The sequence below is a fragment of the Geotrypetes seraphini genome, chromosome 14, assembly GCF_902459505.1.
Source record: "Geotrypetes seraphini chromosome 14, aGeoSer1.1, whole genome shotgun sequence".
NCBI lineage: Eukaryota > Metazoa > Chordata > Amphibia > Gymnophiona > Dermophiidae > Geotrypetes > Geotrypetes seraphini.
The window spans coordinates 16827710-16843425 of record NC_047097.1 but is presented as its reverse complement, the minus strand read 5'-3'; the positions used below and the strand labels follow the sequence as shown (position 1 = coordinate 16843425).

The window sequence follows — 15716 nt, the reverse complement described above, 5'->3', positions numbered from 1 at the left end:
AATATAATATTTTCAAATTTTATAAAAGTATACAACATATTGGAATACAATTGATAATTATTCAATAACATATTTATATCTACTACAATATATTCTGGATAAATTTCCCTCCCCCCACCCTTCTATTATTTTTTAATCATTTGTTACATTTTGTATCATATATTATAATATATTATATATAAATTGTTTTCCTTATCCCCCCTATATGTGTGTCATAAAAAAAAAAAAAAGAAAATCTCTAAAAGAAGAAAAGAAGAAAAAGTATTCTATTATTTAATCATTGCAGTATTTTGTCAATGGCCCCCATATTTTTATAAATTTATTATATGTCCCCTTTTGTACTGCTATTGTTCTTTCCATTTTAAAAACATGGCATATTGTATTCCACCAAAATGTGTAGTTTAGGTTGTTGTAATTTTTCCAATTATTAGTTATATGTTGAATGGCAACCCCTGTCATAATTAATAAAAGTTTATTATTTTCTGGTGAAATTTGACTTTTTTTTCTCATCATTGTTCCAAATAAAATTGTATCATATGATATTGCAATATGATTTTCCATTAATTTATTAATTTGTGGCCAAATTGAATTCCAAAATATTTTAATATAAGGACAATGATATAATAAATGATCTAATGTCCCTGGTTCTAGATTACAGTGCCAGCATCTATTAGACTTAGAACTGTCTAGTTTTTGTAAACGAGTAGGGGTCCAAAAAGCTCTATGTAATAAAAAGAACCATGTTTGTCTCATAGACGCTGACACTGTACATCCCATTCTCCAAGACCAAATTAGTGGCCATTGAGATGCATTAATTTGATGTCCAATCTCAATGCTCCAAATGTCTCTTAGACCATTTTTTGGTTTTTTATTTAAATATCCAGATATTAATTTATACCACAATGCGGCTTGATGTCCTAGGAAGTCTGCTTTAAAGCATAAGAACTTTAAACTATATTGATTGTTTAATGATTTCCATTCAGGGAACCCAACCTGAATGGCCTGCTTCAATTGCAACCATTTAAAACTTTGTGTTTTATTAAGACCAAATCTATGTTGCAATTGTGAAAAATCCAGCAGTTTACCTTCTGAAATAATATCATCTAGAGATCTGATTCCTGCAATAATCCAGTTCTTCCAAAGGATTTGAGCTCCGCCTACTTTGATCTTGGAGTTTATCCATATGGATTGATTAGTTGATTTATATATTGGGATGGGTGTTAATTTATCAATAAATCTCAATGTTTTCCAAGTATCCATTATTATTTTATTTTCTCTGTATCTTTTAGGTATATTAATACTTGGTAAATGAACTAAATTTAGGGGAAACATAAGGCGCCATTCCAAATATAACCAATCTGGTGCATTATCTATAAGTTCTGGGAGGATCCAATACATACCCTGACGTAGAATATAGGCTTGATGGTACCTATAGAAATTTGGAAAATTTACCCCTCCCTCCTTAATTGATTTTTGTAAGGTTACTAAAGCTATTCTAGGTGTTTTACCAAGCCAAAGAAATTTTGTTAAAATTCTATTAAGCTTCTTATAAAAGGACCCCTGAAAATAAATAGGTATCATACTCATTTGGTAGCAAACCACAGGCAACATCATCATTTTAATAGTTTGAACTCTGCCCCACCAAGATATATGTAATGGGTTCCATTGTTCACATAACTCCGTTACTTTTTTTAATACATATTTTTCATTTTCTTTTACAGTATCTTCAATTGTTTTTTTAACTTGAATGCCTAGATATTTAAATCCTTCTTCTTTCCATATGAATGGAAAAATATCAAATAATCCTTTTACACAGTAAACATTCAAGGGTATAATTTCAGATTTATTCCAATTAATTTTATAACCTGAAAATTTGCCAAACTTATCAATTAATTCCAATAAAGAAGATAAGGTAGACTCTGGATTTCTCAAATAAAGCAAAATATCATCAGCATAAGCCGAAATTTTATATTCCATATCTGAATATGGAATTCCTTGTATCTCCCTCGTTTGCTGTATTGCTAACAATAAGGGTTCTAATACAACATCAAATAACAAAGGAGATAAAGGACAACCTTGTCTAACTCCCCTTTGCAATTGAAAACCATCAGATATCTTATTATTAATATTTAATCTTGCAATCGGGAAGCTATACAATGTTTTTACCATTTGTATAAATCCAGAACCTATACCAAACCATTCTAAAGCCTGATACATAAAATTCCATTCTACCCTATCAAATGCTTTCTCAGCATCTAATGAAACTGTAAATGCCGGTTCATCCATTTTTTTTGACAAGTTTAGCATGTGAAATAATAGTCTAGAGTTATTGGAGGAATGTCTTTTAGCAACGAAACCCGTTTGATGCATATCTATAATATGTGGGAGAGCTTTGGCTAATCTCAAAGCCAAAATTTTCGCCAATAGTTTATTATCAGCGTTTATCAAAGATATAGGCCTGTAGTTTGAAACCAAAGTAGGATCTTTATTTGGCTTAGGCAAAACAATTATTATTGATTCAGCCATAGTACCTTTTATATTACCTTTTATAAGTTGTGTCTGATATAATTTTAATAAATGTGGGGAGAGGATATTTTGAAATGTTTTATAAAATTCTACTGTGTAACCATCACCACCTGGAGCGGATCCAACTCTAAGAGATCTCAATGCTGTTTCTAATTCTTTTAATGATATAGGTTCTTCTAAACTTCGTTTTATATGATCAGGAATCTTAGGTCCATTTATTAAATCTAAAAATTTTTTCCCATCTTTTTGTTTCTCCAAATAAGGTTCGGTAGAATATAGATCCTTATAAAAATTTAAAAATTGTTTTAATATTATATTTGTTTGATTTGTTATTATACCATTATCATCTTTTATTCCATTAATATTAGTTCTCCTTTTTTTTGCCTTAAGATAATTTGCTAATAATTTTCCCGCCTTATTAGAATTTCCATAATACATGGGTGTCTTAAAAAGAAGGAAGCTCCAAGAGCAATAAATCCCGGCTTTAAAATCAAGAATTCACGACGACGCTTCTGGGTATCTCGTGCCAGGTCCAGAAACATTTGTATTCTAAAGCCCATAAATTCTTTTAACTTATTTTTGAAGTAAAGTCTTAGCAACCAGTTTTTATCTGGTGCCAGGGCAACTGTTAAAAGTAAAGTTGCTGGTGTCACCATTTCCCTATCCGACTGTTCCAACATCAACGAAGTGCCATTTTTTATTTATCCAGGGACATTCACGAGGGGAGGGGCAGTTACAGAAACAATACTCTAAAGTTATGTGAATATCATGGAATACTTAAGCATGACCATTTGCTCTTGCTATTGACCTGGTATAACTCTTTGTGCCTAATCTTTAATGCATCAATGCTGACTTAACACTAGTATTCTAGAAAATCTTGGTACAGAGAGATTATTGTAGAATGATGTTCAACATTGGCATGCCTACTTAGAGGTGCCTCTTACAGAACTGTTGCTTTGTAGCTTGCTGATCCACAAAACAATTCCTTTTCTTGAAAGGTTACAGCACTCCCATATACAATAGGCTTCAAAAATATTCCAACAAACATAAAATAGCCTAAAACTTTACAATAAAACTGTTGTCTTAACACAGGACCTATAAATCCAGACAATCTATGCAGGGCTGCCCAAGTCCGGTCCTCGAAATCTACTGGCAGGCCAGGTTTTCAGGATATCCACCATGAATATGCATGAGAGAGATTGGCCTGCACTGCCTTCTTGGTATGCAAATCTTTCTCATGAATATTCATTGTGGATATCCTGAAAACCTGGCCTGCCAGTAGATCTCGAGGACCGGACTTGGGCAGCCCTGAGACAGCTTCCTCACAGCTAGTCTCTTATCTACAGTCCTAATCCTCTTCAAATAAACAAGACTTCAATGTCTTCACTTTGTTTAAGTAGTACTTGAAAAAGGAGGCTATAAATTGGTTAATTAATTGGCAGGTGGGAGATACAGGATGACTCCCTATTTTTATCCACTGCCAATTTGGCTCATCAACTGCAGTGGTAATCCTAAATCTGGCCACTAAACTTCACCATTATATAATGTCCCCGGGAGCAACAAATGCTAACTGCCTGCCACTCCCATCCCCAGTTGGCTTGGTTCCCTATTAGGAGTTGCCATGGGGATTTTATTCAATTGTACTCGGCATTTTACCACAACTTCCAGCATTATCAGAGCTTAACTATACTTTGAGTATCAAACGAACCAGAATGAATTTGTTGATTGGGTGACCAGAGAACTGAATCAAGGACATATGCTAGATGTAATTTATTTAGATTTCAGCAAAACCTTTGACACAGTTCCTCTTAGGAGGCTCTTGAACAAACTTGAATGACTGAAGTTAGGACCCAAAGTGGTGAACTGGATTAGAAACTGGTTGACGGACAGATGCCAGAGGGTGGTGGTTAATGGAAGTCGCTCAGAGGAAGGAAAGGTGAGTAGTGGAGTCCCTCAAGGTTCGGTGCTTGGGCCAATCATGTTCAATATGTTTTTGAGTGAAATTGCTGAAGGGTTAGAAGAAAAGGTTTGCCTTTTTGCTGATGTTACCAAGATTTGTAACAGAGTAGACACTGAGGAGGGAGTGGAAAACATGAAAAAGGATCTACAAAAGAGGAATGGTCTAATATCTGGCAACTAAAATTAAATGCAAAAAAATGCAGAGTAATGCATTTGGGGATTAATAATCGGAAGGAGTTGTATATGCTGGGAGGTGAGAGGCTGATATGCACGGATGGGGAGAGGGACCTTGGGATGATAGTGTCCGAAGATCCAAAGGCGAAAAAATAGTACGATAAGGTGGTGGCTGCTTCCAGAAGGATGTTGGGCTGTATAAAGAGAGGCGTAACCAGTAGAAGAATGAAGGTGTTGATGCCCCTGTACAGGTCATTAGTAAGGCCCCATTTGGAGTATTGTGTTCAGTTTTGGAGACCGTATCTGGTGAAGGACACAAAAAGACTGAAGAACTAAGTCTAGTACTGTGTCTGTGTCTGTATATGGCTATTTGGTGGATGATGGGCTGGGGAGGGTTTCAATGGCTGGGATGATGTAGATGGACTGGAGGGAGCTTTGACAGTAGTTGGAACATAAGAGACTTCAGTAGTTGGAACATAAGAACAGTACCGAGCAGAGCTTTGGATTCTTGCCCAGAAATAGCTAAGAAGAAGAAAAAAAAACAAAAAACCCCAACAACAAATTTTTAGATTGAATCAAGTTGGGCAGACTGGATGGACTTAAATTGCCTATACACTAATGCTAAGAGCCTAAGAGCCAAAATGGGAGAACTAGAAGTCATAGCCAGTACAAAGGACCTGGACATAATTGGAGTCACAGAAACGTGGTGGACTGATGACAACAAATGGGATGTGGCCATACCAGGGTACAAACTCTACAGGAGAGACAGGACACACAAGAAGGGTGGATGAATAGCGCTTTATATAAAGGACTCCATACCTTCAACCAGGATGGAAACAACAGTAAGGGAGGACGACTTGGAATCACTATGGGTTAAGCTACCTGGAGGAACTGGAGCAGACATAAAATTGGGTCTGTACTATCGCCCACCTGGACAACCGGAAGCACTCGACCAGGACCTGGAGGCTGAGCTGAGGCAGGTATGCAAAAGCGGAAGTGTGATGGTGATGGGGGATTTCAACTACCCTGGGATAGACTGGAGTATTGGACACTCAAACTGCATGAGGGAGACCAAATTCCTGGAAACCACGAGGGACTGTTTCATGGAGCAGCTGGGCATGGAACCAACACGGGGAGATGCCACTCTTGACCTAATCCTCAACGGGCTAGGGGGACCTGCAAAGGAGGTGGCGGTGCTAGGGCCCCTAGGAAACAGCGATCACAACATGATCCAGTGCAAGCTGGAAATTGGATCATCAAAGGTGAAAAGAACCACAGCGACAGCACTCAACTTCAAAAAAGGGAATTATGATGGCATGAGGAAAATGGTGGGAAAGAAACTCAACGGCAACGCAAGGAAGATGGAGTCTGTAGAAAAAGCCTGGTCCCTACTCATGGGCATGGTGCAAGAGGCACAGAACCTGTACATCCCCAGATTCAGGAAAGGGTGCAAAAAAAATCGAACAAAAAAACCAGCGTGGATAACAACTGCAGTGAAAAAGGCGATAAGTGACAAGAAAGCATCTTTCAAAAAATGGAAAAAGGACCAAACAAAGGACAACCAAAAGGAGCACAAAGAACACCAAAGGGAGTGTCACCGTGTGGTTAGGAAAGCTAAAAGAGAATATGAGGAGAGACTGGCGGAGGAAGCAACAAACTTCAAATCATTCTTCAGATATGTGAAGGGGAAGCAACCGGCAAGGGAGGAAGGGTTCATAGACAATGGCGCGAAAGACAAAGGCGCGCCCGGACAATTGAGCACAGCGCGGAGGCGCACGCCGCTCTAAATTACTTTTTTTAGGGCTCTGACGTGGGGGTGTGGGGGGGGAACCCCGCCACTTTACTTAATTTATTATCGCGCCGGCGTTATGGAGGGTTTGGGGGGTTATAACCCTCCACATTTTACCGTAAACTTAACTTTTTCCCTAAAAACAGGGAAAAAGTGAAGTTTTCAGTAAAATGTGGGGGGTTACAACCCCCCCCCACCCCCCACAACGCGACGCGATGTCTATTAAGTAAAGTGGGGGAGTCCCCCACACACACACACCCCCATCGGAGCCCTCAATTGTCTGGGCGCGCCTTTGTCCCGGCGCGCTTTTTGACCTGACACCGGGAGGAAGTGGGGCCATTGGATGATGGAGACAAAAAGGGAGTGGTAAAGGAGGAAAAAGAGATAGCTGACAGGTTAAATAAATTCTTCACGTCAGTCTTCACGAGGGAGGACACATCCAATATTCCGGAACCGGAGGACATCGTAAATGGGGATCGGGATGAAAAGCTGGTCCAACTAGAGGTAAGCCAAGAGGATGTCCTCAGGCAGATAGACAGACTAAAGAGCGACAAATCGCCAGGTCCGGACGGCATTCACCCAAGGGTACTCAAGGAACTAAGGAACAAAATAGCAGAGCCACTTCGCCAAATATGTAACCTATCCTTAAAAACTGGAGAGATCCCGGAGGACTGGAAAATTGCAAATGTCATGCCCATCTTCAAGAAGAGTTCAAGGGGGGACCCGGGAAACTACAGGCCGGTGAGCTTGACCTCGGTCCCGGGAAAGATGATGGAAGCACTGATTAAGGACAGCATCTGTGAACACATAGAAAACAATGGACAGCTAAAGTCGAGTCAGCACGGCTTCTGCAAGGGTAGGTCATGCCTCACAAACTTCTTTGAGGGGGTAAACAGCCAGGTGGATAAAGGGGAATCCATTGACATCATTTATCTTGACTTTCAAAAAGCCTTCGACAAGGTACCGCACGAAAGACTGCTTAAAAAGCTGTGGAAACACGGGGTGCAAGGGGAGGTCCACCGATGGATCAAAAACTGGCTGGCAGGCAGGAAACAGAGGGTTGGAGTAAAGGGCCATTACTCAGACTGGCAATGGGTCACGAGCGGAGTTCCGCAGGGATCAGTGCTGGGACCGCTCCTGTTCAATATATTTATTAATGACCTGGAGGCGGGAACAAATTGCGAAGTTATTAAATTTGCGGATGACACCAAACTCTACTGCAGGGTTGAAACCATGGAAGACGGCGAAGATCTGCAAAGGGATCTAACGACACTAGAAGAATGGGCCAAAAAGTGGCAAATGAGCTTTAACGTAGGGAAATGCAAGGTCATGCATGTAGGGAAAAAGAACCCAATGTTCAGCTACAAAATGGGGGGATCACTGCTAGGTGTAAGTAACCTTGAAAGAGACCTGGGAGTGATGGTAGACACAACTTTGAAGGCGTCGGCACAGTGCGCCACAGCCTCAAGAAAAGCCAACAAAATGTTGGGTATCATTAAGAAGGGTATCACGACCAGGACGAAGGAGGTCATCCTGCCACTGTATCGTGCAATGGTGCGCCCACATCTGGAATAATGTGTCCAGTACTGGTCGCCGTACCTCAAAAAGGACATGGCGGTACTTGAGGGAGTCCAGAGAAGAGCAACGAAACTGATAAGGGGTATGGAAAACCTCTCATATACTGACAGACTGAAAAAGCTGGGGCTGTTCTCCCTGGAAAAGCGGAGACTTAGAGGAGACATGATAGAAACCTTCAATATCCTGAAGGGTATAGAAAAGGTAGACAGGGACAGATTTTTCAGATTATGGGGAACCACAAGTACAAGGGGGCACTCGGAGAAATTAAAAGGGGACAGGTTTAGAACAAATGCCAGAAAGTTCTTTTTCACCCAGAGGATGGTGGATACATGGAACGCGCTTCTGGAGGCTGTGATAGGCCGGAGCACGTTACAAGGCTTCAAAGAAGGTTTGGATAGGTTCCTAGAGGATAAAGGAATTGAGGGGTACAGATAGGAGTAGAGGTAGGTTATAGGGATAGTCTGGGTCCACTGCTCAGGCAATGGGCCTGATGGGCTGTCGCGGGAGCGGACCGCTGGGCGAGATGGACCTCTGGTCTGCCTCAGTGGAGGCAACTTCTTATGTTTATCTACCGTCATCTACTATGTTACTATGAGTGAAAAATATTTTCTCCAATTTGTTTTAAACATTCTACTTAGCCACTTAACTATTTTGGTCGCTCTTCTCTGTACTTTATCTAATAGTGCTACATCTTTGTGAGATGTGGTGACCAGAATTCCACATAATAATCAAAGTGCAGTCGCACCATGGAGCAGTACACAATCATTATGACATTTGTTCTCTTAGGCTTCCATGATTGTTGCAGTTGTCCAAGGGAGTAAACAGACAGATAGACAAGGGCGTTCCGGTCAACATTGTATACCTGGATTTTCAGAAGGCATTCGACAAGGTTCCGCATGAACGACTACTTCGGAAAATTGCGAGCCATGGAATCGAGGGTGAAATACTCACATGGATTAAAAACTGGCTGGAACATAGGAAACAGAGAGTGGGGGGTAAATGGACAATACTCGGACTGGAAGAGCGTCACCACTGGTGTGCTGCAGGGCTTGGTGCTTGGACCCGTGCTCTTTAACATCTTTATAAACGATCTGGACATAGGTACGACAAGCGAGGTGATTAAATTTGGGGACGATACGAAGTTCAGAGTAATGAAGACGCAGGGGGATTGCGAAGATCTGCAACGTGACATAATCAGGCTCGAGGAATGGGTATCAACATGGGAGATGAGGTTCAACATTGATAAGTGTAAAGTGATGCATGTCGGTAACAAAAATCTCATGCACGAATACAGGATGTCTGGAGCAGTACTTGGAGCGACCTCCCAGGAAAGGGACTTGGGAGTTCTGATCGACAAGTTGAAGAAGCCGTCCATGCAATGTGCGGTGGCAGCAAAAAGGGCAAACAGAATGCTAGGAATGATAAAGAAGGGGATCACGAACAGATCAGAGAAGGTTATCATGCCGCTGTACCGGGCCATGGTGAGCACTGCTCTCTGTACATGAAGGAGGACACAGTACTACTTGAAAGGGTCCAGAGAAGAGCGACTAAGATGGTTAAGGGGCTGGAGAAGCTGCCGTATGATTAGAGAAACTGGGCCTCTTCTCCCTCGAACAGAGGAGATTGAGAGGGATATGATCGAAACATTCAAGGTACTGAAGGGGATAGACTTAGTAGATAAGGACAGGTTGTTCACCCTCTCCAAGGTAGGGAGAACAAGAGGGCACTCTCTAAAGTTGAAAAGGGATAGATTCCGTACAAACGTAAGGAAGTTCTTCTTCACCCAGAGAGTGGTAGAAAACTGGAACCCTCTTCCAGAGTCTGTCATAGGGGAAAACACCCTCCAGGGATTCAAGACAAAGTTAGACAAGTTCCTGCTGAACAAGAACGTGCACTGTTAGGAATAGTCTCGGTTAGGGTGCTGGTCTTTGAAAAGAGGGCCGCCACGTGAGCGGACTGCTGATCTGTCCCAGCAGCAGCAATTCTTATGTTCTTATGAAACATCAGTTATACTTGTTTGGACACAGCAAGACCTGAACTGCAAGTTTCAAGTTTATTATGATCTGATATACCGTTTACCAATCCTAAGCGGCTTACAAAAAACATTATCTAAAAATTAGGCTAAGATAGGGTAAAATAGACAACATGAGACACGATATGTGAATTGAAAGGAGAACTTTTGGGATACATCATTTCATAAAATAAACAAAAGGGAAGGAGTGGGAAAAAGCAAATTGGGAAGGTAATAAGATAGGTGTTTTGTTTGTACTCTAAACGCATCTTTATAAAGAAAAGTTTTTAGGTTTGCTTTGAATTTGGCCACGTTGGTTTCTTGCCTCATATTTGAAAGGAGAGAATTCTACAATGTTGGAGCTATCACAGAAATAGTTGTTTTACAGGTCGTGTCGTAAAAAAATCTGCCAGATGGATGGAGTAGCCAGAAGATTCTGTTGGGATGATCGAAGAACCCTGGAAGTTGTGCATGGAATTAACAGTCTATCTATGAACGCAGGTGAGTGATCTCGCTTAACTTTAAAAGGTAAGGAGGAGAATTTTGAAAATGATTCTGTGTGTAATGGGCAACCAGTGAGCAATCATTATGATCATTATTTTATTCTCTTTTCCTTTCCTGATAATCCTAACATTCCGCTTGCTTTTTTGGACATTACCGTACACTGAGCAAATGATGTCAATGCGTTGTCTATAACGACATTTAGATCTTCTACTTGCACAGTGACTCCTAGCATTGCATATGTATAATTTGGATTATTCATGCTGATGTGCATCGCTTTGCATGTGTCCATAAATTTTCTCTGCCGTTTCGGTGCCTAGTCTCAAAATCCTCCTGAAGTTCCTCACAACCCGTGAGGAATTTAACAACTTTGAATAATTTTGTGTCATCTGCAAACTTGGATCACCTCGCTCATCATTCCCCTGGTCCCACTTCCAATGAAAAGCATTCTCTGCTACCCCTGCAAATTAAATTCCTCTTTCTGCATCATCCACAGTTCACCTACATATTTTTTAAAGTGGAATAGCAGCTGCTTGCCTTAAGACCTAATACCCATTCCCCGCAAAATTAAGTCCAAAGTTTTGTTTGGAGACGTCACATAGTACCACACACAAAAATAAATTACAACAGCGGGAAAGCCAGAACTCTACATTCAGGCACTCTGTGTGACTGGGACACCATCACAAATAAGAGGAATAGTAAATGTATCTTTATTCATTATTCTGATATTCATTACGGTAAATCTGACCTAAAACACTGATGCTAAACAAGAAACTTAAAAAGGCACCCTCCCACCTTTGCCCATTCAAGAAACCTATCAGGCAACAACTACATTATGGCTCCTTTTTACTAAGGTGCGCTAGTGTTTTTAGCGCACGCACGAAATTACCGCACGGTACGCTTCTAGAATAACGCCAGCTCAATGCTGGCGTTAAGGTCTAGCGCGCAGGGCAATTTAGCACACGCTATTCCGCGCATTAAGGCCCTAGCGCACCTTAGTAAAAGGAGCCCTATATGTTCATCTTTAAGGCAGCAAATATAAGATTTCACAATGGTACAAGTTCACATTAAGAGCCCCCCAAGGGTCTTCAAAGCATGGGGATTCACCTTCTTCTTCCTCAGGCTCCAGCCTGACCTACAAGTGCTTGGGTGGAATTTACACCACGGAGGACTCATTTTCAGGTGACATTAGCAATAAAGTTATTTAAAGATTAAAAAGGAACCAGCAGTTCTGTTTACTTCTTGCCCAGTTTCTCAGCGAGTCAGCTCCATGGTTTGAGAACTATTAATTCATTCAGGTTGTACAGTATCTACTGATGACAAAATGCAGAAATATCAGACCAACTCATGTCTACAGCTAGTGCAGAGTTCAAAATTTCATTTAACATGTGAAGTTAAAATGATGGGAATGGAGGGAGATAGTGACACCTCTGCATAGAGATCAGAAGGGAGACAATAGTATTTTACCTCCATGATGGGGTTTGAAGCCAACACCTTCTCCTCAACGTTAGCCTCACTGGCTGAGCCACTGACTGTGGCAAAGTATCTCATAGCGTATTTCGCAGACACGGTCTTTCCTGCTCCCGACTCCCCACTGACGATGATTGACTGGTTTCTCTCATCTCTGGAATGCAGAGAAAGAAAAGGCAGAGTGTGAAGAGGAATTTATCTTATTTGCTAATCGTTTTGTTCTTGGTCTCTAAATACAATGAACAGCTCCGCCAAGGCCTCCTCTTACAGACTTTTACCATGTATACAGATACAACCCTATATAAGCATTACAAGAATGGCTGCCAAATCTTCATTGCATATACCCAAACATCTGGATTAGCACGATTAAATAATTACAGGTCACGAAGAAGAAAGTTGGTTGTTCCAGCAGTCTGAGTCAGAGTGTCAGGAAAACAGCTGCTTACGTCATATGCTTCTAGAGTCCATTATACTTTTCTTCATGCAAAAAGTATCAGCAAGATTCAATCGTCAATTGAAACGAAGAGGTTAATTGTGCTATTGCTTTGAGATGAAACAGAAAGCCTTTTACATAGCAACAAAGTGATGACGAAGGGGAAAGGGGATGAGATTTGATATACAGCCTGTGGTTGCAATCAAATAAGTTTACATGTTAATGACAGCTACTTATTTTGTACTTGGGGCACTGGAGGGTTAAGTGGGAATTGAACACTGCTCCCCTGGTTCTCAGGTCACTGCACTAATCAACAGGCTATTCCTCCACTTAATTAGCTCATTTGTCTGTGAAATTCATCACCTCTAGTTCTTTACCACTTTGAGTAGATGAGCTAAAAAAAAAAGTCTTATGCTTAAACTAATGCCACATCTTCCTCCTCCCATGTCTTTTCTTTGACATCTGAACCCCACTGTCTTCTGTATTAGGCTTGAGCTGTTCTAGGGCTTGCCTTCTTCATCTTTGGTTTTTAAAATACCTTTAGTTAATCCAACATCCCAACCACACCTGTGTCTTACCACCAAGCTTGGAACAATCTACATAACCACCAATTCTGGGCTGTTGTCCAAATCTTTCAGTCATGTCTTACTTGTGGGTTATACCCATGACAGCTCCATGCATATCACGCACAGGATATGATTTATATAAGAAGCATAACTGATATTATACCCCCACTGTCTTGGCAGAAGATGATACGTATCGTTACTATATGCCCCCAAATGATTCTGGATATATCAAAAATTCTCAAAAATATGCAATACAAATAGCTTCTAGAGGACTTTCTGTCTAATAGATCATTACACTTATAGATGAGAACAAGTGAAACAAGCTGAGACACATTTTTATCAGTTAGTTCATCCAACAAACTCTGCACTCTGTACAACAAAAGAAAAACCTTAACAAATATAAGTACCCGATTTGTTTAATTCTTAATCTGTAAATGTGACTGTGTTAATATGCAGGAGGTACATGAATGTCCAGATGAACAATTTCATTAGAAGATTTAAAAAACTTTTTGCTTATCTAGCTTTCATGCAACGTTCTTCCTCCAGTGACTGAGAGAGCTACAGTGTTTTATGTTAAAGGGAATTCCTGAAAAACAAATTGACCAGATGCTTTTTGAAGACCAAGTTGAAAGACATTATCCTATGTCATCTGATGGTTAGCTACAACGGCAAAATATATGCTGTCCAGTTCTCCTGGGAAGAGTACCCCGTTGCCCTGAAAATAAGACCTATCCCCAAAATAAGCCCTAGTTAAGATCGAGCCCTGAAGCCCCCCTCCCCCATGTACCCAACACTCCCTGACTCCATCCCTGACACTGGTGCTGCCTGCTGCTTTAGGAGGCCTCGGAGCGGAGGTATGTCAGTCTCATGGAGGGAGGGTCAATGGGGTTCAGCTGCACAGGGGGATGGGAGAGATAGAAAGATGCTGCACAAGGGGATGGGTGAGAGGGGAGGAAAGATGCTGCACATAGGGGGGAAGGAAGAACTGGGGTGGAGGAGAGATAATTGTTGTACATTAAAAAATAAGACATCCCCAAAAGTAAGCCCTAGTGCATTTTTTAGACCCAAAATTGATATAAAACGTTATCTTATTTTCAGGGAAACACGGTAGGATGCCAAGAAAATGGTAAAAGACATCTTGAACAGCAAGGTGCATCACATACTGAAGCAGCCAAGGACTTGTACTATAATAATGCCGCACAAATTATCACCTGAGAACATTCATATTTTTGAACGGGCATCAACTCCTTGTTGAGATTAGTTGCCTGCTATCAAATGGGAATATTGCTCTTTAAAACAATCATAACCTAGGAAAACATAATAGAGCCTCTATATTGTCACTAGAAGGAAACTCCATTAGCAGTCATAGAAACAACCTGCTGACTGCAGAGGCGTACTCAGAATAGAAACACGATTCTATTTCTACTACTAGCATTGATGCTGCTCGTCTACCTGCAAGCCTGAGCGTGTGGGTGTAGGAGTGCATTCTCGACTGAAATACAAACTGTCTGGCAATGACAATAAATAGTTCTCCTTTGACTTTACTCTAAATCAAACACAGTGAAATTAAGAATGACACGGGGACAAATTTTTCCCCATCCCCGAGGGAATTCATTTTCCCATTCCGTCGCATTCTTTTCCTGTCCCTGCCCCATTCCTGAAACTTCTGTCCTCATCTGCACAAGGCTCAAACACTTTAAAACCATAAGTGTTTGAGATTTGAGCAGTTAAAGCTGAGCTTATAGGACTGGGGCAGGGACAGCAACAAAACTCGCAGGGACGGGATAGAGAAATTGAGTTCCCGCAAGGACAGGGAAAAATTTGCCCCCGTATCATTCTCTCATTTATCCTAATTTTTGAAAAAGTCTGAGAAAAGGATAGTCTTTAATCCTTTCTTGAATTTTCCAGTGTCCTTTTCTAGCTTTAATTCCTTCGGTAGGGTGTTCCACCACATTGGAGCCATTACAAAGAACATTCTTGCCCTTGTACTTTTGTATTTGATGTCTTTGAAAGAGGGTACTTGTAGTAGAGACTCCTGGTTTGAACGTAGGGCGCATGGTTAGGTAGTCTGGCCGCAAGTACTTCAACAGTATTAGCAGTAAATTTAAGAGAATTAGATCATACGCCATATATCCTGGTTTAGGAGTTGAATATGTGCAAAAGTAGCCCATTTGGAGGCACTGCACCCAGAATGCACTCTGGATTGTCTACAGCAGCGTGCCGCAAACTTTTTAAAGCTGCAGCACATAAAATGCAGGCCCGTGGTTGGAGGGCATCCGGAAGTGTGTGGATGTCGACCTGATGACATTATGTCCGAGAGGGATCCGATCCATGTCCGGGGGGCTGATTCATGAATCGCCCTCATGCAAACGTAAGTGCTCTTCTTTATATTAATTGTCTACCAGTAAAGGCACGAAAAACCTATTATAAGTACTGTCTTGGGTGTTTGAGGTCTTGAGTGTAATAAGAATTCTGTTGAGTTTGTTCTTAGTGAATCTAGCCCATAGTCAGTCCTGATTCTAGCAAGTAGGTGTCGCCCTTAAACAAGGGCAACTACGCCATTCCCCCAGGAATGAACGCTGCCTCTGCAGCATCCCCTACCATCCCGGAGAGCAAAAAAATCCACTGCAGGAATTGAACCAAGGGCATTTTACGTGGATATGCAAAGCACTGCCACTAGGCTGAATTTTTCTCAAAGAAATAAAACTT

The 15716-nt window shown here is 41.0% G+C and overlaps 1 protein-coding gene across 1 annotated transcript in view; it reads right to left on the bottom strand.

Annotated features, from left to right (window-relative positions):
* The window catches only part of MYO5A (myosin VA), a 247546-nt gene that overhangs the window by 149163 nt on the left and 82667 nt on the right, over window positions 1–15716 (bottom strand). The window contains 1 exon segment of the mRNA XM_033920300.1: window positions 12006–12162. Coding sequence (XP_033776191.1) covers window positions 12006–12162 — 157 coding nt within the window.